Raw genomic sequence first — 24,644 nt, 5'->3', positions numbered from 1 at the left:
AACAAGAGCTTTATCCTTGAATCGTTCAAACTTCGCCATCAATAAATGAGGCTTTCCTTGGTTTTCTTTGCTGCGTTGGAGCCTATGGACACGATCAAACTGGATTTTTTCCACCATCTCCACAGCCATGTGTAATTCGTTGATTAAGAACTGTTTCAGCGTTTTCTTCACTTCTTCACCTGAAGTTTCTGTGATCTCGGAGAAGATCAAATTATCCCTCATAGATCTAGTCGTCAACTTCAGCATTTTTTCCTTTAACTGGCCATTTTCCGTTTTTATCTGATTCACCGTTTTTTCTTGTTTGGTGAATGTAATTTCCAGTACGTCAGTTTTCTTCTTATATTCATCCAACGTTGCGAATATGAAATCTGAGGTCTGCTTCAGATCTTGGACATCTTGCTGCAGCTCATCCAATATATCCAGCTTTCGGAGTCTTATCTCAATAGAGGCCAACAGCTGGTGATTTACCTTGGCAGAGGGTGGACTATCTGGTGAGTTTGATTCCGACCAAGATCCAGGTTTTGGTCATTTAGAAGAGGGCTCCTTCCCTTTGTCCTGATCTTCCTTAATCATAGGGCAGGTGTAAGAGATAATGAAAGTTTCAGTCTCGCCGACCATCTCTGCCCCCTTTTCAGTCATCGTGAGTGGTATTTACTTCAGTCTTAACAAGAAGTTTAGGTCATATGTTCCACTTGAGTTTTGAAATCAAAACCAGATAGATTTTGAGCATAGTAGTTACGTTTTAACTTGCCAAACACAGAGCCTCCACAGCGTCCGCGTGTTACTACTTGCGCATGCACATGATGTGAGGCGTCCAACATGTTTTATATCACTTCCTAACATCTCACAACTGGATCATCAGTTCCAAACAATCACTGTCCAGTCACCGCTTTTGGGTCAGTACCATGATGGGTGATGGGGCTCAGAAGGCAGCCATGATGACAGCCTCTTGGCTGCCTGGAGGGACACTGCTGAGTGTACATTTATTTACATTAGTGCAGATTAATGGCATATTTCAAGAGAATCGTTCTTGAAATTGGTATACAAGCATGAAATTTGGCACAGATACTCTCTAAGGGTCACTTTTTGGGAAAAAGGCGTTGGCCACCCAAAAATGGCGGCCATTTTTTCAAGATGGCCACTATTTCTGTCAAATGCTCATCATGTCAATTTTTCAAACAGTGGGCATATGGGCATAACATTTTGTGAAAATACTCTCTTAAGAATGTTTTTTTGGAAAACAGTGCTCGTCCCTCAAAAATTCAAGATGGCAACCATTTTTCAAGATGGCCGCCATTTCTCTTGAATCCACTTTCTGTGATCCAGTCAAGAGAAATAGAGTAGACTTCTTCAGCCAAGAAACCGCTACTGTTGAGCCATCAAAGTTGGTGAAGGAGGATTGCCAACTATTCTCCAAACTCTTTATCTCCTGTCAGAGCAGAGAACCTGTGACCTGCAGGAGTTCTTCCAACATGAGAATCAGCCCTACCCCGCTGCACTGAGTGATGGTGGAAAACTTTATGCTTGCCAGAAATCGCAGCTGGCCTCCATCCTTGAAACCTACATCACTTCCCCAGAAAAAAAAACTGAAGTCATCATCATAGATGGTTCAGCTTTGGTCCATACACTACCACCAAAAAGAAGGAAGACATTTGAGGACTATGCAGCACTTGATGTTCTACCCAGTATACATGCTTATGCCATGAAGTACAAGAGCACAAATATTGTGTTTGATGTGTGCAATCCGTCAAGCCTCAAAATGGAAACAAGATCCAAATGAGGCCAGGGAGGTGGACGCCAAGTGACAAACAAGAATAAAGTTCCATCAAATTGGCGCAATTTCCTGAGACATAATGATAACAAAACAGACCTCTTCCACTTTCTTGCTGACAAGATTGTTCAAATGACCCGATATCTTAAGTACATCTGAAACCTGTCTTGATCGTCTAGACAAATGTTTCCATGAGGAGGCTGATAGCCGCATCTTTGTACATGCCAAACCTGCCACAGAGGAGGGCAGCAAATCCATAATGATCAAAGCCAATGACACTGATATTCTTGTTATAGCATTTAGCATCTTCCCATCCCTCCAGGATTTTGGTCTCCAGCAGCTGTGGGTTGCATTTGGGCATGGTGTGAGCCTACGGTGGATTGGTGTTCATGACCTGTACCATGTTATTGGGCCGGTTAAGATCAAAGGCATTCTATTCTTTCACGCCTTTACAGGTTGTGATACTGTATCAGCCTTTCGCAACAAAGGCAAAAAGACTACCTGGCAAACCTGGGACATTTTCCTCAGGCCTCTCTCATCTTCAGCAAACCGAGTCAATACCCTCCTGTTCTGACTGATAGTGACCTGGAGATCCTTGAGAAGTTTGTGGTCCTGCTGTATGATCGATCAAGCACAGCTGTTAGTGTAGATGAGGCTAGACTTGACATGTTTGCCCGAAAGAACAGGCCATATGAAGCCATTCCTCCAACAAGAGCAGCTCTGCTTCAACACACTAAACGTGCTGCATATCAGGCAGGCTGCATATGGGGTCAAGCAACCCAGTGTCAGCCAGAAGCAGAGAATCCTGCTGACTGGGGATGGAAAAAGCTTGGTGAACAATGGGGGTCTTCTGGACAGCAAATGCACCAGTTGCACAAAGTTGTGAACAACTAGCCAAGTGTGGCTGCAAATCAGTGTGCCGTGGAAGATGCAAATGTTTTAGATTGGGTTTCACTTGCAATTGCAAATGTGAATAAAAAAGTAAGTAGCCTTGGGGTGGGCCGAGAGCCGATTTACCGATTCTGGACCGTGATGTATATGTACACCTTCCTGGATATGTTGCCCCCAATACAACACTTGCTGACTGCCAAGCAGGGAGGGATTGGCTACCATTTTTAACAGTCTTTACTATGACTCGGCAGGGCACAACCTCTCAATCTCAGGTTGGACAGTCTAACCACAAGGCCTTTGAGCTGGTAAAAATGTGAATAGAACTTATGTTTTTTTTCCCCCATCCTTCCTTTTAACTCATTCACAACTGAGCACACTATTAAAGCAACACCAACCTTGAAAAATGAATCTTGAATTTTTGCGATTGCCTTTTCCTAAAAGCATGGCCACTAGAGTATTTTTGCTAACATGCATGTGTGCATCAGTGTACATACTACCGAAATGACGGCCATCTTGGAAAAGTTCTCCATCTTGAATTTTTTATTGGCCATCCAATTTTTCCAAAAAGTGGCCTTAACAGAGTATTTGTGGCATATTTTCCGTATCACTATTTGGAAACAGTGGCAATGAACATAGGACAGGAATGGCAGCCATCTTGAAAAATGGTTTCCATCCCAAATTTTTACTGGCCACTTCCTTTTTCTAACAGTGGCCCTTCCTCTCTGTGGACTGCACCTTGCCATGGTGGAGAGGCTTTTGTACCCCAATGAACCTGAGAGCTATGCAGGCGGGGACAGGTCAAAGGAGAGGAGGCAGACAAAGCAGACATTATGACTATTTGACAGAAATGCTGGCCATCTTGGAAATGGTCGCCACCCTGAATTTTTGAGTGGCACATACCGTTTTCCAAAACAGTGTTCAGTGAGTATTTCTGCCGAATTTTATGCTTGTATCACCATTTGAACAATTGAAATAATTAATATTCAACAGGAACAGTGGCCATCTTTAAAAATGGCAGCCATCTTGAATTTTTGAGGGACAAGCGTCTTTTTCCATTAACATGTCCTTTAGAGAGTATTTGTATCAAATGTTATGCTTGGATCACTGTTTGAATAATTGATATAATAAGCATTGAATAGCAATGGTAGCCATCTTGAAAAATGGCCGCCATATTGAATTTTTGAGTGACCAACGCCTTTTTCCAAAATAGTGGCCCTTAGAGAGTATCTGTGCCAAATTTCATGCTTGTATACCAAAGTGAATGATTATTTTTTTTTTAACTAATCTGCTGCACTACATGTTTGATTGACTGTCAGTCAGAAAGGTTTGCATTATGGTATAGATAATTACCTATGAACTACCATATTAAACTACAGATCCACAGGGTGGTAGTGGTGATAGTGAAGCCTCTGCTGTTTCTGTTCATCAGTCCTTTTGCTCCTGTTATTGTTCAGGTGCCACTAAAGGAGCCCTGGACATGCTGACGAAGGTGATGGCTCTGGAGTTGGGACCCCACCAGGTACCCTCACACTTACACAGCATGGAAACTTGTCTGAATGGTTTGGACCATACTTTCTCTCATTAAAGTATGATGCATCTGAGTGATGGGAACAATAGGAGCCCATGTATATTATAATATGATGGTGATACTGATATCTACTTCATGAGCATTATATTAGACATACACTATAGGGAATGAGTATAGTCTGACCTTATCCTGTCCACTCTCACTATGATTGTGGATCATTCCACTCTAATATGGGTTCTTCAACAGTTTCAGGCCAAGGCCCCTCAGCTGATAAAGAGCAGGGGCAGGGACCCCTATGTGAAATGTTGTGTCATATTAAACCAGACCTTCAATCACATTTAGTTTTAGTGTCAGATTCATGTGAACGTGTATATTTAAACACCTTCAAAATATTATCAAACAACAACTTCTGCTTCTGCAGAAACCTGAGGACCTCCTCCGCTTATGTAGAGTATCACAGAAGAATACTAATAAATCACAGTACTGAGAAGTTACTGAGAAGCCCAACAATGGATCTTAATGGTGCTTCTTTAATGTCTGTTGGAACTGTTTTAACTGATGTACCTGTGTGATGCTGTGATCAGATCCGTGTGAACAGTGTGAACCCCACAGTGGTGATGACAGAGATGGGTCGCTTAGGCTGGAGCGACCCAGAAAAAGCCAAGAGCATGACGTCCCGCATCCCCCTCGGCCGCTTCGCAGGTCAGACACTCAGTTCACATACAGTTCTTCAGCAGCAGCTAAACACTTTATCTTTTCATCTTTTCATTCTTAAATACAGCAACGTGTCTTCCCGTACGGCATGTGGTTCATATCCATTTGATTATCTGTAACCCTTTGAGTCTGTCACGCACAATCTGTTATCATCCTATTGCTGTTGTTCCTGAAACATCATCCAGGATCATTATTATGGAGGACTAACCCTGACATAAGTATAAATAAATAAATGCATAAATGCATAAATAAATAAATAAATAAATAAATGCATAAATAAATGAATGAATAAATAAATGCATGAATAAATATATAAATAAATACAGGAATAAATAAATAAATGCATAAATAAATAAATAAATAAATGTATAAATAAATAAATAAATGCATAAATAAATGAATGAATAAATAAATGCTGAAATAAATGTATAAATAAATCAATAAAAGTATAAATAAAAGAATAAATGCTTTTTATTTATTTCTACATTTCTGTTCACCTACATTTATTTATTTCTGTATTTCTGTTCACATACATTTATTTATTTCTGTATTTCTGTGTCCATATGTTAATGAGGAGGTAGGAGGTCCTAACCTCAGTCAAGAGCATGATTGGTCAAATCGGAGAGCCAGACAAAAGCAAACGATTCTTGATCCCAATCCTTGCTCTCTGTAACGTTGTAAACCAGCTCCAGTTAGCTTAATGGCCTGGACCAGTGTGACAGGTTAACTGGCGTTCATTTTAACTTGCGAGGGTCCCAGGTGTGCTGGTGGTGTGGTTTGAGAATCCTGTCTGGAGAGAGCGGGGTCCTTAGCCATGTCCGCTAACCAGGAAAAACATTCTGCTCATCGCTCCAAGTCATGTATATGTGTATTCGTTTTGACGTGGCTTGAACACTTCTATCCACACGGAGATGCTGGGGCTGCGACCTGCAAACCACTGTTAGACGAGCGCTACAGAGCACAAATCGTCCAAAAGTGCATGTTGTCGGTCTGATATCTTTGTCGTGAATCTCTGTACTCTCAAACAGCTCATGTGTGGAACAGTATTAAGCATTTGTTCACGACGAGCGGCTCAAGAGCGGCGTGGACACCGCTGTTAGCTCTTATGTTAGCTGTTAGCAGTTAGTTTTTAGCTGTTGGCTGCTCGCTGTAGTGCTGAGAGCGTAGCGTCCAGGTTAACTGTTGACACCTGTTACCATCGAGAGTGAGATACATGTCTGGGCTTTCCTATGAACCATTGTCGCTACTGGTGTTTGTATCACAGGTTGATCTGGACGTCTCACGATTTGCCACAGCTAATAGACCTCACGCTGAGCTCGGGCTGGATGTCAACATACTCTGCAGGCTGTTTGACCATGAGGAAGAAAATACACATTTGAGGTGGCGCCTGGAGGGAGCCATTAGACCTCCAGACCAAAATGGTCATTTCTGTCTGTCTCCAGATACACATTTGCGTAACACCAGTTGATCAAGAGACGTCTGGACCTGGTTTGATCACTATATTAAATGTGTCCCCCATACCCCCCCACCCCCCGCTGTTCACTCCCTCCAAAGAGCAGACCCCCTCCCTTTGCATACCTTTTGTTTGAACCTGCCCTTCCCTATTCTTTGTTCTTACAGTATAAAATGCTACTGTTTCATTTGCTCTGGGTCGACTCACCGGCTCGGACCCACTCTGTGCCTGTCGGTTCACCAGTTTACCGGTATTCTTTGAATAAACACATCAACACAGCAAACTGCTCAACAGGACTTGAATGATTTTCTTCAACAACCAGCAGGCTGTATGACAGTGTACAGTTTTCACACTGACTTAGCTTCAGCTTAATAACGATGTATGCGGCTCGGAACGATGGCTTTAAGTGACCATTTGAACGCAGTGCGGAATGAAAAATACCCGATGGTAACTGGTGTCACAAGTTAACCTGGACGCTGTGCTACAGCGAGCAGCTAACAGCTAACATAAAAGCTAACAGGGGTCTCCACTCCGCTCTCGAGCCGCTCGGCGTGAACAAATGCCTCAGCCTGTTCCACCCATGAGTTATTTGAGAGTACAGACATTCACGACAAAGATATGAGACCGACAACATGCACCTTTGGACGATTTGTGCTCTGTTGTGCTCTGTAGCGCTCGCCTAGCAGTGGTTTGCAAGTCGCAGCCCCGGCATCTCCGTGTGGATAGAAGTGTTCAAGCCACGTCAAAACGAAAACACATATACATGACTTGGAGCGATGAGCAGAATGTTTTTTCTGGTTAGTGGACATGGCTGAGGACCCCTCTCTCTCCAGACACGATTCTCAAACCACACCACCAGCACACCTGGGACCCTCGCAAGTTAAAATGAACGCCAGTCAAATTCATAACTAAACCAGAGCTACATGAACAAATGTCAACAACTGCAGCTAACAGTTAGCTGAGCGGGCTTGCTGGTAGCCAGCGACATTCCTGTACAGTGTACAGGAATCAGCGCCGCTAGTAAGGCAAAAGTAGTAGACCCTCATCGAGCACACTCCTGTTACCAATCATGCTCTTGACTGAGGTTAGGAACCTCCTACTTCATTAACATATTGACACAGAAATACAGAAATAAATAAATGTAGGTGAACAGAAATACAGAAATAAATAAATGTAGCTGAACAGAAATGTAGAAATAAATAAAAAGCATTTATTCTTTTATTTATACTTTTATTGATTTATTTATACATTTATTTCAGCATTTATTTATTCATTCATTTATTTATGCAATTATTTATTTATGTATTTATTTATACATTTATTTATTTCAGCATTTATTTATTTATGTATTTATTTATGCATTTATTTATTCATTTATTTATTTATTTATACTTATGTCAGGTTTAGTCCTCCATACATTATTGCAACTGACCAATCACTTTTCTGCAATATGTCGTAGCTTTGTGACTTTGGAAAAATTCACAATTCACAAAGCACATGGGAGAAATGATCCTTTTAAAACCTGTGGTTAATGTGAAAGGTTTTCCTAAACCTAACCAAGTATTTGTGTCAGACAGAAACAGAACATACTAAGTGAAAATCCAACACACACCCATTCAAGCCAGAAGGCTTGAGCCTGGTAAATGAACGGGAGCAACATCATTATGTTGTTCTAGCAACAACCCCAACAAAGTTATATCAGATACATCGTGTCCTATCATGCATTGGGTGAAAGGCAAGGTGCACCTAGGACAAGTCACCAGTTCATCTATTTACTACTGGCACATATTAAAGGCATATTTCAACATTTCCGGGAATACTTCTATAGGATTTTACATGGAACTGCCTTCAAACTACATTTACAACTATTTTAAGAGAGTATGCTACATTGCATAATGTACCAATTTCTACCACAATGTTGCTTTAAAGTCTTTATAATAAGCTAGGCTAACGACATCCTGAGTCAGGCTCTGTGCTTAAAAACAGACATGAAATCACTTTCCCTCTTCTCACTTCACTCTCAGAATGAGTAACTTGAGGAGATACTTGTTGAATTTCAGGTTGTCCTCCTCTTTAGAGACATATGGAGGGTTTGTTCCCACCATGTAGCCTCCTCACAGAGTTTATACCAGGCTGCCGGAAAGGAGGCTGATGGTTGATTCACAGTCAGGAATGCAGATTCCAATGGAGCAGCTCTTCCCCCATGCTCATTCAGTCTACATGTGTTTTGTGGACTTGGATGTGTGTTCACATTCTCTGTAATAACATCCTGATTGTCTTGGCAGCATGGTCATGATGACAATGTGTAGCCAAAGATTGCAATCATATTTTAATCTAATCTTATTGTCAGCATTAGTATTCACTAAATGTCTCCTGTGTTACATTCATGTAGTGTAAAAACTTGCATAACTTACACATCATACATTTGTTCCCTGTGTGCAGAGGTGGAGGACGTGGTGAACAGTATTTTATTCTTGCTGAGTGATAAGAGCAACATGACCAATGGAGTCACTCTGCCAGTGGACGGAGGCTTCCTGGCCTGCTAACTGGAACGAGTTCCACCTCAGCACACTGCCCATCTTCTCAGAGGAAGAACGACAAATACATCCCGTCTGCTGATCTTACTGCATTTATCAAATAGAGGTCAATTTAATCAATGATTAAACTCAAGCAGTGCACAACCAAACCTGTACGTGCCCTCTGTTTAATGTCCTTACACTGGAAGAACACTGAATGTGAATATTCAGTCTTACCTTTAAATATAATGGCCACTTGATGCAACCGTACAACATGACAGAACTGGTCTCACAGCAGTGTTTGCTTTGATAACCACGGCCGCAGACTGAGGTCACCTGTAGAACCCTGGAGAGTTATTTGATTGGCCAATCAAAATCCTCCTGTATAGGAGTGAAATGTTTATAATCTTTATCATTTTCAAATGTTTCTAATTTACTTTAGAAAAGTTTGATGGAAGGACACAGAAATGGTGCAAACTGTTGTCTCTGGCAGTATTTTCAAACAGGAAATTTAAAGGAATTCAGAGGATGAACAGGAGGATAGGAGAGAATTAAAACATATTGTTCGACAAAAATAATGCTTATCTTTATTTTTAAAGAGTAGTGCCCTTAAAAACCTTGTGCTGTACCTTGTAACTATATGACAAAGATCAGTCATATGATTGTATTTATGGCATGTACATGGAGATATAGCTTGATTTTTATTTATTCAATTACAATCACTATACAAATCAAAGATGATCCGGATCCAGAAAACTATGTGTCCCAGGTTGACCCTGCACCTCAACATGTGGATGTTCAGGACAGGTAAAGGTATAATATGTATTGTTTGTAGTTGTAACTGCCCTCACTGTCCCTGTCACATCTCAGGTTATGTCTTCAAATTGATTATTTTATATAAGAAACAGTCATAAATCACATAAAAAAAGAAACACAGCAAATCAGCACATTGGATAAGATAAAGAAATGACTTAAAAGGCCCAAAATCAAAACAACATGTTTTTGCTCTTTCCTGTAGTGTTGGTTATCGATCTAATGTTTTGGTGTGTGTGAGGGGGACAGCATTGGTTTGTCACACTGAACTGTCAGGAGCTTCAGCCTCATGTTCATGAGAAGATACACACGTCTTTCTAAGCAGTGATGGTTGGTGGATCTATTTTGGTGAACAGAAAGTGGCCCTTACACAAAACTGCTGACAACAAGGTGTGTGGATCATCTGGAGTAACCGGGTCATGATTCCTGGAAGAAGACATTAATGCTTAGTTCTTTTGTGACATCTAGTTAAATTACAATGGAGTGAAGGCAGACATATCTACAATCGATATTTTTAAAACTGCAACTCACAACCAAACAACCAAGATGGTTAATAACACTACAGTTACGAGGACAAACATACATTTTAAGTCTGGCCTTAACTGTCCCTTTGAAAGATGAAGTGATTATCAAAATAGGTATTAATGTTCTGTGAATCAACCTCTCTAGCAGTCAACCTTTTGTCTCCTCTTTGTGTGTATAATGAACAAATGTTTCTAGCTCAGGTCTTATCCTACCAGTTACAATGAAGAGATATGCACGTCACCATGCCTCAGGGCTGTGCACCTCACTGTCAAGATGATCATATTATCATATTAGTATGTGCTAGTATGAAGAAACAGATTTATTAAACAATACTGAGGAATTATGCTAAGCATTGAATAATGAATTTTACTTTCTTTCATGTTGGCAGTGTAGCTTGTGGAATAAAGAGAGAATGAAGGAAAGAACAAATCATGGCAGCACACAGAGTACCTTACATATACATTTGTATTTAGTATACAAAAAATTGAAATATTTCACCACACAGACATGTGAAGTAATAAAAAATAAGACAAACAGCTGGAACAAGTATACAAGTCATCTTACATTACATACGTACATGGCCAATGCATTTCATCATACAACCTCTCCTAAGAATTACAGTGGGTCAAATAACCAGAAAATTTTCATGCAATAAGTAGATTAGAATTTTTCGCTGAATTTCTCAGCTACATTTCTCAACACCTTAGCTAGGCAGGACCACACGACATCAGTCAACCACACAGTTGGCTATGCCAACCAAAGACAGCGTGACAGAGAGGACTGCAGTGCTGCGTCTCGCCACATGAGGGAGACAGACACATTGCAGGCCTGCAACCACACAGAAATGCATTTCTTAAAGGTACAATCCGCACTGTTTGCCACGATGACAAACTCACAAAGATTGGCCCCTTTATTGTACACTGTTAGCAACAAATCTAACTTCAATATGAGTGACTATAATCCCTTTAGTTTTAACTGTTTTAGAGCTAAATATTCAGGTACATGTAGATAGATATTCATAACGCATTCCATTTCTAAGGATTATTCTGTACATCACTAGGTGTCATTCATATCATTGTTTTTCTTTCTTTATGTTCACAGATTGTTGAAAAGTCTTGTGTTTTACCACAATACAATATGAAATAGTACCAAAAACTGGACACTAAAAAACTTGGCTTAAAACAATACTGTCTTTATGGACTACCCCAAACTGTCCAACAAAGCCGTCTCACTGATACAGACAAGTGCTCATCCACACACACAACACCAGCGCTCATATACACACCTGTGACACCAACACGCACACACACAGACACTCTCTCTCTCTCTTTCGCTCTCGCTGTCTCTCTTGCTCTCTCTCTCTCTCACACACACACACACACACACACACACACTCACACACACACACACACACACACACACACACTCACACACACACACACACACACACACACAGTAGAACAGAGACAAGATCTAAACAATGGGATAAATTAAGACAGAATATTTTAAGACCCATGCAAGCTCCTCCACCCCCAGAGGCAGAACTCAGGCAGCAAGGTTGTACAGCCCCCATGTTTGGCATGCTCGTCTGTTCACATGTTCACAGTTAGATGAAGTTACCCACAGACACTTGACTAAGATCAGATGTTTGTTCAAAGTGAGAACACAACCGTGTTCAAGGAGCAGATCTTTTTTCACCATTAATGGATAGGACACACTGCTGCGCTGCTAAAAGTGAAATAACTGCAGCTTTTGTGACAAAATGATCTGAACTCAAGGTACAAGCTTTTTTCTAAATCATCAGCAACACCTCACGGGCTACATTAGTGACATAGACCCATTAAATGACTCACAGAAGTCTTCCTGATGAAGGCTGTGAGATTCAGCTCAAATCTCATAAAGCCAGTAGATGTTAAGGACTATTAAACTACTTTTTTAAACTACGTTTCACAAGTTGAGCTGTTAGATTAAATATTGACTTTGACCTCTGAGCCACTTGTTACTGACTTTTGCGACTGTTACAATCCTTTGCTAGGTCTCCTCCATATAATCCTTTTCAGTGAACATTTCATAGTGTTGTCCATCAGTGCCGTCAGTATCACAGCCCTGTCACCAGGTATGTTTCTGCAAAACACAGATAAGTTCAAATCTGTATATTTCACAGGCTATGTATAATCTTCACATGTCTCCAAAATGTGTTAATCACAATCACATCACATGTTTATTACCTGACTTTCATGTTGGGAGGTGGAGGGGATGGTGGCAGAGTAACAGTGACCATGAATCAGTCGTTGTTTCAGTGTTTGTAAGTGTGGACAAGTGGATATTTTTAAGGAGTCCTCGGGACACATTGCAGCTGTGTTTGTGGCGACCAAAACAGGTAGGTGTTTCTGTGCCTTAACCTTATCAGAGCATAAGCACAGTACTGTGACAAGAGAAAAACATGAAGCTGCAACATTAAGGAACATAAGTTTGAACTTAGCTGTGGTTTTGCAGAAAAGTACTTAGCCAACATTTATTCTGGTGATTAGTTGGAGTATCACTTTACTCACTAAAATATCTGCTGAGGGTCAGACGCCCTCGGCCACTTTAACCTCTTGTTTTAAGCTGCAGGACCTCAGTTAACATTTTCTGTGTAATCTACTTTTTAATACACTGATTTTGTAAAGATTAGATTTTCACATTGCTGATTACAGATTGGGCTGAGGGCTAAAACTACAAAAATAAGGAATTTCCCTTTAAAGGGTCACATTATTTCCATGAGGACATCTTGCATGCTGTATTTGTGAATGTAGTGACTGCAGCCAGTTGTTATTCTGCTTTGTCAGTTCAACAGATTTCTGTGTGTATGCCAGTACTATGCGTCTCCACATGCTGATCTTAGATCAGGAGCTAAGGGTAACTTCTGACCTGAAGGCGTATTCACAGTTCACTTTCTAGCTAGTCAACACTGCATTAATTCAAGCAAGCATGGCTGAGAAAGAAGAGATGTTGTAGTATGAAGACAAGTAATGGAAACCTAAGTCAGCCCTCATGGCAACTTGATGTAGTTCTATGAGTATAAAGTAGGTGGACAGTCAATGCCTTTCACAAAGAACCTATGAATCTATTCAGTAATGGTAAAAAAAATCAGATTAAATATTGGCCTTGTTACCAATATCGCTTTGAAAAAACATCAATATAAAGAAAGCAATCTCAGCAGTGCACACTCACGCTCGCTAGTTTTCTCTCTCATCCTCTCAGAGAAGTAGTGGTTGTTGTTCATGGTGATGGTAGTGTTATAGCAGTGTTTCCTCCTCAGAACATGGTGCACCTCTTTCCCCTCTTCTTCACGGGTGGAGGGCAGAGCACGGCTCGGATAGCCTCGTCAAATACCGTCTTCAGGCCCCGCTGGGTCAGCGCAGAGCACTCCAGGTACTTCACGGCCCCTGGAAGGAGGCGGGCATGATGGGAAAACGATTTCTCAGTGACACATAGTGACACTGCTTTTACTGTTCAAGTCTACTAACACTCAAAGGAAGACAACTAAAAACAGTGTTGATCGGAGAGATCAGGGAGGTACGCTGATACAACCTGAGACATTCTCACAGACTGGTTCCTTTAAAGCGTATGCTGAGAGGAGTAGTTAGGGCGCGGTCAGACAAGATCACATAAAGACTTGACGTCAGTGGAAACAGCTGGACTGACTGTCTTTCACCTCTGAAGCTCACTGATAAACATGTTGGATGTTGTTGAGTAACATGTAGTGCCACAAAAAGTACCCAAAGTCATACTTGAGTACAAGTACAGATATCTTGTTAAAATGTTACACTGGTAAAAGTGAAAATTACACATGAATAATATTTAATTAAAAGTCATAATGTGATGATATTAAACGTACTTTAGTTAGTATGTATGAATCCACTGTATACTTATGTCGACGATGATGCTGATTGACTACTGGCTCTGATATTCAGGATTTTTCTGATGAACACAATCAGTGTTTTTTTATCCAATTGTTGATCGTATAAATCAATTCAAAAATGTTTAACTCTACTCTGAAGCAGCAGACATTCTGCAAGGTAACTAGTAACTAAAGTTGTCAAATAAATGTTGTGGATTAAAAAGTAAAATATTTGCCTCCAACAATGTAGTTGGAGTATACAAGTTTAATTGTGAAGATTATGTTGCTGACAGATACAATACAACACAACAATAAACTCATGTTGTTCGTCACAGATCTTATTTTCTGCAACAAGCATCCAGGAGGAATTTCTCCCATGCAGCACTCTATACCTGATCGCACTTATCAAAAGCTAATAGATGATTGAATCTTCATACAAAATGTATCCAGTTTTGCACACTTCACGCACAGCCTCACCAATCTCTCTAGCCATTGCCAGGCCCTGTGGGTAGGTGATGGGGGAGAGCTTCTTGTCCCGCAGCCTCTCGATGGTGTCCTTGTCATCTCGCAGATCCAGCTTGGTGCCCACCAGGATGATGGGTGTGTTGGGGCAGTGGTGTCTCACCTCAGGGTACCACTGGGGCACCACACACACAAATGCACGCGTTCATATGCATATACAAAAGACAAAGTCCATGAGAGAGGAGAAGGAGAAGAGTTAGTTGGACACAGAGGCAGAGCGATGAGCACCTTTAAACAATGACATTCAGCACGACTCTGTGAGCTGTTTTAATAGAGCTGTCTGGATGGAAGCATAGTTGTATGAATACAAAATATCTTCAGGCAAAGTCAACCTCCAATCACATGACATTATAAGAGAATCCCATAGAGACTCTACAGAGGGAGGCTGGACCTTCAGGAAAGTACGATTTCATCTGAGAGCATCTCATGATGCTCAGCAGACCAAACCGCAGCCGGCTGCCAGGCTCCCTCTGCAGAGTGTTTGGACTGGTTCAGACCTCATCTTACAACACGTCTCTGTACTGAACCACCCGCAGGGATCCCTTCAAGTCCAGACTGTTCTAAGCTGAGGTCTGAACGGGCGTGGCAGCAGTGTGAGAAGCCAGGTGGAGCCATAGATGTGCCTCCTTATGGTCAGACTCGGCATGGAGGGGACAAAGGGAGAGGGTGAGCGGACGGTCAGTCAGCGTACTGACCTTAGCTCGGACGTTCTCAAAGGAGGCCGGACTGACCAGGGAGAAGCATATCAAGAACACATCCTGGGAGAGAACCAGAGACATGGCTAGTTGAGAGTAACATCTATGTGTGTGTCCGAGTGCGTGTATGTGTGTTTATTGTGTTTAATCTTTGATTAACTGCTGAAGTCTGTTTTTTCTAAGAAAGGCTCAAAGGAGTTTCACGTTGACTGACAGAGACTAATTCATTCACTGATTTAATTTCAATCTGCTCCGTTCAGGCCAAAGATCTGCCATGAGACAAGTTGAAATATTAAAGTACTTGCAACGTGCCATCAGTTCACACAAACACCACCAGACAAGATGGTGTATTGTTTCCATAGCAACCACTCTCTGTCCTTGTTTCCATCCGCGGGCGATTTGAGGCTCTTTTTCTGAGTGCTCCAGCACACCTACATTTCATCTCTGCACTCCTCAAATGTAAAAATAACTATCGTCAGTTTTCTTGTTTATATTCCTTAAAGAAACTAAATATATATTCATGTTATTTACCTCATTAATGTGCTGCCCTCAGTTCAGCACAGTGTGAATCCTCTCTGCATTCTGTTGAATTTGAAAGCAGTAAAGATGTTGACTGCAGTGTATTAATAGACTGACTTCTATGTATTGGTCTTATTATCAGATGACATGTCATCTTCTGGCTGCATACAGATTGTCTGTGTGTGATTACCAGTACACAAGGGCAGCGAGGGAGAGAAAGACCAGAGAGAGCAGGAGGAGGAACCAGATGAGACAATGGAGAGACAGTGAAGACGTTACGGTGGCAGAGCAGTCACTGTTCAGCTGAGGGAAATACACATTTTACTGATAGAATGTTAATTGTATGGAAGATGAGCACTAAAGGTCTGATCCTAGAAGCGTCCTTCATCCAACTGCCTGCTAGTAGGCTTTTACTGTGGCGGGGTGTCATTTGTAGCATTTTCAAATAGATATGTGCATTGGTAGTGAGTTATTTGCTATAGATGCATTTAGTATTGACAGAATGGCAAAAATCAGGAGTGTGTACTGAGTGAGTGACAGTGAGTGGAGCAGAAGAGGAGGACATACAGCTGATCTTCAATCCTACTAAAGGGGTGATTCTCTCTTCCATCCACAATCAATATGCAGTCTGTAACTGACTTGACCTCACTTCACCAACAGGCCCTGATTGGCTCTTGAAATAGGTGTGTGTGTGCCTTACGTTACAAACCAGCCACTGCGGACAACATCAGCCAACCTGAGCTGAGCTGAGCTGGACCAGTTCACTCGTCTGCAGCTTTTCCCTGAAACGCTCTAAAGAATGGGTTAGTCTCATGGTGAATCTTTGGTCTGAACCAGGCTAAATGATTCTGTTTGCTTTAGGTCAACAACATGTCACTTTATGTTGTAATATCACAAACTTGTGTATGGCTTTGTTTCATTAATATCAGATTTATTTGGTCACATTATATGAACAAGTTTTGTAATTTCACTTCTGTGTTCATTTTGTGAAAGGTAATTAAAATGATACTTTAATAAACAGAATCCTTTTTCCAAATGTCTTTATCATTCTAGGTTTTCTAGATCATTTTAAAAAGTTATTGTTGACACATAATACAACAATAGACATTAGATCAATATGTATATGACCACCATATTCCATTTTATGTCTTCACCTCGTCAATCTATACAGGACATACATTATCAAGTTACTTCTGTCAGTTGTTCTGTCGTCTTCCAGCTGTTCCACCTGACAAATGTTAGGTATAAACATTCAGTAGGAACTAAAGTAAGAAAGTGAGAATGTGTTTGTTTTTTCAACATATCATTAATTATCAATGATTATTATAATTATTATTATTAACAGTAGCGTGTTTAACTGAAATGTTGTGCAGTTATCTGAGTAAATACATGTGAGTGCATAAGTCATGTGTGTGTGTGTGTGTGTGTGTGTGTGTGTGTGTGTGTGTGTGTGTGTGGTGGAAGAGGTTTGAGTACCGTCTGTGGGTAGGACAGTGGTCTGAGCCTATCGTAGTCCTCCTGTCCAGCTGTATCCCAGAGGCCCAAATTCACTGGTTTCCCATCCACCATCACATTGGCAGAGTAGTTGTCAAAGCTGCAGGAAGGCAGAAAGCACACTGAGTACAAGCAGTTCAGATGGAGGATGTGTGCATCTGCTGTGGTTGATTCTGTTGCATCTCCACAGTGAAGGGACTGAGATCGATCCCTGTGATGATGATAAGTGTCCACTGTGGTGAACAACAAGATCTGTTAATGGAAGCACAGACTGCACACTCCACCTGTGTCAGCAGCTTCAGAATAAATATATATATATATATATATATACATATGTTTGTATATATATCTATATATATCTATATATAGATATATATATATCTATATATATATACACACACACATATATATATATATATATATATATACATATATATATATATATACACACACATATATATATATATGTGTGTGTATATATATATATATATATGTGTGTATATATATATATATATGTTTGTGTATATATATGTGTATATATAATATGATATAAATATATATCTCAATATATATATATCTATATACTATATATATATATATCTCTCTAAATATATAATATATCTATATATATATAGATATATATATATATATATATAATATATCTCACTATACTATATCTATCTCTCTATATCTCTCTACTACTCATATATCTCTCTATCTATCTCTACTATATGGTGTACTATATATCTATATATATATATATATTTATATATATATAGTATATATATATATATATATATATATATATATGTGTGTGTGTGTATATATATATATACCACAGTTGTTCTGTAACTCTTGTTCTGTTATGTTTCAACAAGGATTTTATGCTTAGTAATTAATATATTGATAATTGTTTATGATGAATTTAAATGTATCTTTTGACTTGATTGTATAACTTCCAGTTGATAGTAAGAGATTACTTCTCCAATGTTTAATTTCTACGGGACATCCCGGGAAATCATAAGACATTTATTAGGGAAATTATACTGATGAATAGAGCTGAATATATCAAGCAAAGTTTATTTCATTGAAAGAAGAAGAAGAAGAAGGACAAGATGGCAAGAAGAAGACGGAGAAGAGGAGTGTGAGAAGAGAAGAAGAAGGAGAAGGAAAAGGAGAAGAAGAAGGAGATTAAGATCTGACACAATGAAACATTTGAACTTGTGGTGTATCAACACATGTACAGTACATCATGGTAGAGTACATTTTTGGGAAAATCAGTTGAGAAACCAAATGCACATAGTTTGACAAAAGTAATTTTAAAGTTAAAGTCTAAGCTACTAAGTTGTAGCTTCTCCGGAGCTTCCAGTAGCATTAAACTATGAATGAGCCAGGTCATTGATTTGTAATATCGCCTCCCATGGTCTGATACTGAGACTATACATTGAAAGCCCCAGTGGTCTGAGCAGTATATGGATTCATACCATCCTCTTATTGTTTTTACACTTCGTTCACTTCAGGTTTCCCATCTCTGTTCACTTCCTGTCACTGATGGTTAGGTTAGATAATATTTAAGTGACGCTCAGTGATGCTCCTGGCGCAACATTAATACTGATGCTACTGCACATGGATTCAAGTGATTTGGTCATCTAACATGAAATCACTGCATACATGAACTGAGTTTGAGGGCATGTGTAGTCAGTGGTGTACTTACACAGTGGGGATGTATTCACCAGGGAAGGCATTGGTGGTGTAGCTAATCAGCAGACAGGTCTTTCCCACAGCCCTAAAGAAGAGGGACAGCAGAGGACACACATACACAATATAAACACACTTCAACACTCACACACACACAAACTAATTCTGTCTACACTGTGTGTGAGTGTGTGTGCGACTACAAGTGTAAAGGCAGGCTGCTCCTCCCTTTTACTGTGCCACACAGACACTGGCCTACATTCATGTAGCCTGAGGGACACAGTAGCCCCTCTGATTCCCCCCCAGCACAAACAAGCACAACTTAGCATTACTACAGCACACATAACACCCCCACTACTACTGCACTGACACAAGCCACAGGATGCCACGCAGATTGGTGTGGCATGGATTGGTAATGGCAGTTTGCTCATGCATGAGGCACTGAGCCATTCTGTGTGCATGTCGCCATACACAAAGCAAATTTTAGTAATACACAGTGCCAATATGTGTGAGGCTGCCATGAGACTGATTTGAGGTCGGTGGGTTTATCTGGGTAGGATGGAGAGCAGAGATAAAGTACAGCGATTGGTACTGTCAGCTTCTCATTCCACACAGTATTCAGTAAGGAAGAAGAGCATTATGTTACTGGGTAAAAAAAGGATGGACGAAACTGGAGCAGCACATCTACACTTTCAGCAGCAACTTGATATAGTCTATTCTTTACTGCCTAAAACAGCTTCCACATCTCACATCTAAACAGCCTTGGAAATTAAAACACTTTTAGCCGTGCAGGATATTCGTGCATGGTGTGCAAATGGAAGGTTGTCACCGACAGCAGTTTCATGTGGCGTTGCCAAATCGTTTTAGATCCTACGTTCCCCTGAGGGCAACATGACAGGGGGAGGTCTGTAGCCTTTTGGTTGAGCTGTCCGTCATGATGCCACGCCCCTCTCAGTTGATGCCACGCCCCCCACGCTAGATCAGGGTCAAAACTCTGAAACTGAAAAAGAAAGATCTGAAACTGAAAAAGAAAGATCTGAAACTGAAAAAAGAAAGATCTGAAACTGAAAAAGAAAGATCTGAAACTGAAAAAAGAAAGATCTGAAACTGAAAAAGAAAGATCTGAAACTGAAAAAGAAAGATCTGAAACTGTAAAAGAAAGATCTGAAACTGAAAAAAGATTTGAAACTGTAAAAAAAGATTTGAAACTGTAAAAAAAAACCAAGATCTGAATCTGAAAAGATAAAACATGCAACTAAAAGAAATAGGATCCAAAATATCAAAACAAATGAAAGTGAAAAATGAAAATAAATGATTTATTCAAAAGAATTACCAGTTGATCATAATTATTTTTAACCTGAAAAAACTTTTTGTACATTTATTTTTATTTTGAATATGTTGATATATTTTTCAAAATTCAAGATCAAAACTTGAAATTTCAGTTTCAAATTTGACTTTTTCAAGTACAAAACATTTGACCCCGATTTAGCTCCATAGGATTCAGCCTCAACCCAAACTCAATTTAATAAGAAATGTGATAGAGTTGTAAATGGGAGGAGTGAATGTGCTTCAGTTTTGTTTTCACAAAAAAATTCTGCAACTTCACAGAAAAACAGTGTGCAGCATCCTTTATACAGCAGGCCATACAGTGGGCCATATGACGGGGACATTAATAAGTCACAAAAAAACAAAAACATAAAATGGCTTCAAACAGCCAGCTTGCATGATCCAAGTCTCTGGAAGCCTTAAGCCCCCAAACAGATGAGCAATATAGAAATGATACATAGCTTCTAGAGATAAGAGACCATATACCGTCTTAGATTTTGTAACTTGTTTTATGGTGATACACAAATGTTGTCTTCTCCTGGTTTTAACAGCTGCAGTGCAGTAAAGTGATGTCATTTGCTGTACTTAGCAGACTGTTCTTCTCCGTCTAACACTTCAGTCAGTCATCATATCAACATTACTGATAATTACTGATCAGAGATCTCATTGTGTTGGATATCGATACTGAAGTACGGCCTATTTGGTCAAACATACTGTTGTGACATTTGATTTCATCAGCCAGTCCTAACATTGATGAAGTGGTTCTGGAAAGAATCCAAAGTATGCAGGTAAATAATGTTAACTGTGATTTGGCCTAACGATATTGTGATATTATTTTAAGGCCATCCTCTGCAGCCCTGGTGCATGCTAATGCTTTTAGCTTAGAGCAGCTAGAGTGAAGAACTGGGCTTTAAAAGGGTGTAAATGGCATCCAAATCAATATGGGACCTCAGGGCTTCTTGAGACTTGGATCACCTGGTCTGTAACACGTGGAACAAGAATACTGCTCCATAGAATTCATCCAATTAACTCAGCAGTTGTTACTGATTGATCTGTTTCAAACTGAAACACATTTTGGGAGTCACTTACATTGTTCTGCCCACAGGCCTCTACCTTACACTGATCAAAGAACTGGAGCAGATCTAAGACCTGAGGCACTCAAACTGTCACCTCACAGGGACTACTAAGAACCAGAACCAGTTACTCCGTATATGAACAAATATATTACATATAAAATCACTTTCACACACTTTAGGTAGAGCAAGCTGAAGCAAATAGGTGTACATAGTGTGAGTTAATGATGTTATAACCTGAGAACATGCATCTTTACGCTTTATGTATTCAATCAATACATGCATAAAGACAGACTACACACACAGATGGTCTCCACATACTGTACGTGGTCAGTGTTTCCTTGCTAGCTGCAGCTGATGTCTGTGCAGCTGGTACAAAGGCCTCTTCACACATCTTTTATTTTTTTATTTTTTCCTTTCTCTATTTTTCTTTTACTGTTTCTTTTTAAATATGTATAATACGCTGTTCCTCGAGTGCCCAGAGAGGCGCCTTTAAATAAAATGTATTATTATTATTATTGTTATTATTATTGTTATCTGGACTCGTCATCAATGCTTTTCCATCTGTGACATGTCAGAATGTCTTGATTCAATTCAATAAATCTTTGTTGTCCCCGAGGGCAATTCAGGTGGACAACAAGTCATCTTCATCAACATGTGATGGCAAACATCAAGTTTACCAAGAGCAGTGAATACAGATGTGACAGAGGCAGGACGTACACAGTGCAAAGGTAAACTAGTTCATGGCTGATGGCAGCAGGAAGGAAAGCAGTCCTGAGCTTTGGAGCAGTGTAGCCTGGGACAAGAGACACATGGCCTTAACATAATATCACAATATGTTCAGTCTACATCACTTATAGCACTATATCATCATGTCATGCACATACAAAATATTGTGTAAATAATCATTTCTGTTCTGCTTTTTTCTCACTTTGTTATTGTAGGTTGGGTTAAAAATAATAAAAAAACATAATAATAATTAGTACAGTTCTGGTTACATATAGCTTTTTGATTTTAAAATGTTCTATCAATATTGAAATAACAATATTGTTTATATATTTGAATTCTTAGATCTTCAATATGTTGCCACAATGATTGTGTAGTGAAACTCTGATGTTGTGACAGCCCGACTTCAGACAATGAATCTTATGGATAAACTGCGTTTTACATCTCTGTCACACGTGTTTGACCACTTCTGAGGGATCATTGCAGATAATGTGTGGTTGTCTCCTGATCAGTACAGCAACTTTTTGCTTCCTTTAATCAGCATCAGCCCCGGATACAGAGTCTGTTTGGGCTCCAGCGAGCAGAACAACTAGAACAGTGTGGTACAATCAGAAGATGGCATCACAAACCAGGAGACGGTGTGGTTAAGATCAGCTGACGCTCTATGATCGTCTCCTTCTGAACACCGTCTGCACACACAGACACGTACACTCCGCATATACACTAAATGCATGTTGCTAGCTAACTACACAAGGTCTAGACAATCTGTACAGTGGCCTTTGCAGCAAAGTCAAGCCGACAACATCAATACACATAAAGCACAACCTTCAGGTCTGAGCACACCTGCAGACCCCCCCTGGCTTGAACTAACTAAAGGAAGTGCACCCACATTCAGTCTGAAGTAAATCTAACTACACTAAATGGTCTTACAACTGTTCGCCCAACGTGACCCATCGTCAAGGGTGTAAATAACGTTTCAAATAACGTCTTTTAAAATCACTTTTGGATCTGGAAGCTGCTCGAGGTTTGGATCCGTCTCATCTTTTTGTTTTTCCAGTGGATTTTAATGATTTAAATAAAGTCTCCAGCTACTTCAGTTGTTCAGGAGAACGCTGTGACGCTGTTTTACTGTGAAGCTCATGAAATGTTTTGTGGAATACAAAAAATGACCCAACTTTCCATCGGCATCGTGGTGAGGAGGAAAGGACTGAGCTTTTGTTTTAGGGGAAACTGTTCCTTTAAGGTGTTCTTAGTACTGAAGCTCAGAATGAGATGATCCTCATGACAGTGTGAGGGTTGTTTGTTCAGACCTGACACAGGATCAGTACACTGAGCCTGATGTTTAACAAAGGAGGAATGCTCCTTTAAGTGATGTATGACAACAGTAATGTCTTTCTGCACACATGGTCTGTGACATAGCTATTATTAAAGTACACATGAGGATTAAGGGCACAAACTGTCTTTACAGTTCTGTGATTTAATCCTAATTAATTGTAGTCTACTAAATATTCTGCATCATAATAACACAACTTTGATCTGAGGCCTATTCTTCATTTTCAGGAGATTGGACGAGAATATTTTTCTGGCCTTCATCCTGATCTGAAGATCAGAAGGAGGCTGACAGAGACCCTGCACGGACCTGAGGCCGGCAGAGACCCTGCACGGACCTGAGGCCGACAGAGACCCTGCACAGACCTGAGGCCGACAGAGACCCTGCACGGACCTGAGGCCGACAGAGACCCTGCACAGACCTGAGGCCGACAGAGACCCTGCACGGACCTGAGGCCGACAGAGACCCTGCACAGACCTGAGGCTGCTGTGGTCCGGATGCAGTAGGACAGGCTCGGTGTGAGCAGAATGGAGCAGCGGGCCTGCGGGCCACTGACAGGGCCACAAATTCCTTAGCGTGCATCAGCACTTCAGCCTGCCTCCAGTGGCCTACGAGGCGTGTAGGTGTTCCCGCATAGCATCCCGGGGCGCTCCGCTACTAGCGATACAAAGAAGCGGAGAGCTCGACGTGACCGAACCGAACCAACCCACAAAGCAGAGAACAGAGCGAATCTAGCGAGCATCGACAGAAAACCAGGCGAGCGACAGCCCGCTGAGCCCCAGCCCCTTTTCTACATAGCAGCCTCCCATCATCCATCCATCCGTGGCCGCTCCACTCAATCAGTACGAGACAAAGTGCTGCTCGGGGCCGCCGCAGCTCGGCTCTTACCCGTCTCCCACCACCACACATTTGATAGCTTGCATTGTGCGAGAGCTGGAGGCTTCCAAGGAGCCGGCGCTGCTGGTTCAGTAGATCCGACAGATTGCGCTGAGGACTCGGATGAGAGCAGTGGGCCAGTCCGCTCGGCGATGGAGCCGCAGTGAAAGGGGTCGATGACGAGCAGAGCCGAGCGCCGCCGGAAAGTTCCGAGTGTGTTTAAAGGCACAGGCAGCGGAAAAGAGGGATTCTGGTAGAGGACGAGAGGATTCACCTCTTCTACTTCCGGCTTCG

The 24,644-nt window shown here is 40.8% G+C and overlaps 2 protein-coding genes across 4 annotated transcripts in view; one reads left to right on the top strand and one right to left on the bottom strand.

The window, feature by feature from the left end:
• dcxr (dicarbonyl/L-xylulose reductase) overlaps positions 1-9,043 on the top strand; it is a 31,839-nt gene extending 22,796 nt beyond the window's left edge. Inside the window, exons 6-8 of one of the 2 annotated variants that reach the window (XM_030399649.1) lie at positions 4,117-4,181; positions 4,775-4,892; positions 8,800-9,043. In XM_030399649.1, the coding sequence (XP_030255509.1) occupies positions 4,117-4,181; positions 4,775-4,892; positions 8,800-8,903 (287 nt within the window). In that variant the 3' untranslated portion in view covers positions 8,904-9,043. The remainder of the gene's footprint in view (positions 1-4,116; positions 4,182-4,774; positions 4,893-8,799) is intronic. The other variant, XM_030399648.1, reaches the window with a different exon arrangement.
• A 1,615-nt stretch (positions 9,044-10,658) lies between these two features.
• On the bottom strand, positions 10,659-24,555 carry rac3b (Rac family small GTPase 3b). 2 transcript variants are annotated; one of them, XM_030399650.1, is made up of 6 exons: positions 24,363-24,553; positions 19,039-19,110; positions 17,307-17,424; positions 15,312-15,374; positions 14,572-14,731; positions 10,659-13,639 (listed from the first exon to the last, which is right to left on the bottom strand). In XM_030399650.1, the coding sequence occupies exons 1-6, from the start codon at positions 24,395-24,397 to the stop codon at positions 13,509-13,511; spliced, it is 579 nt and encodes a 192-aa protein (XP_030255510.1). In that variant the 5' UTR covers positions 24,398-24,553; the 3' UTR covers positions 10,659-13,508. The 2 variants fall into 2 exon arrangements, with proteins under 2 accessions (XP_030255510.1, XP_030255512.1); XM_030399652.1 differs by lacking the exon at positions 15,312-15,374 and having other exon boundaries at positions 24,363-24,555.
• Positions 24,556-24,644: the final 89 nt, after the last annotated feature.

Source organism: Sparus aurata, chromosome 20 (assembly GCF_900880675.1).
Source record: "Sparus aurata chromosome 20, fSpaAur1.1, whole genome shotgun sequence".
NCBI classification, from domain to species: domain Eukaryota; kingdom Metazoa; phylum Chordata; class Actinopteri; order Spariformes; family Sparidae; genus Sparus; species Sparus aurata.
The sequence above is the reverse complement of the archived record's forward strand: the minus strand, read 5'-3'. Positions and strand labels throughout refer to the sequence as shown.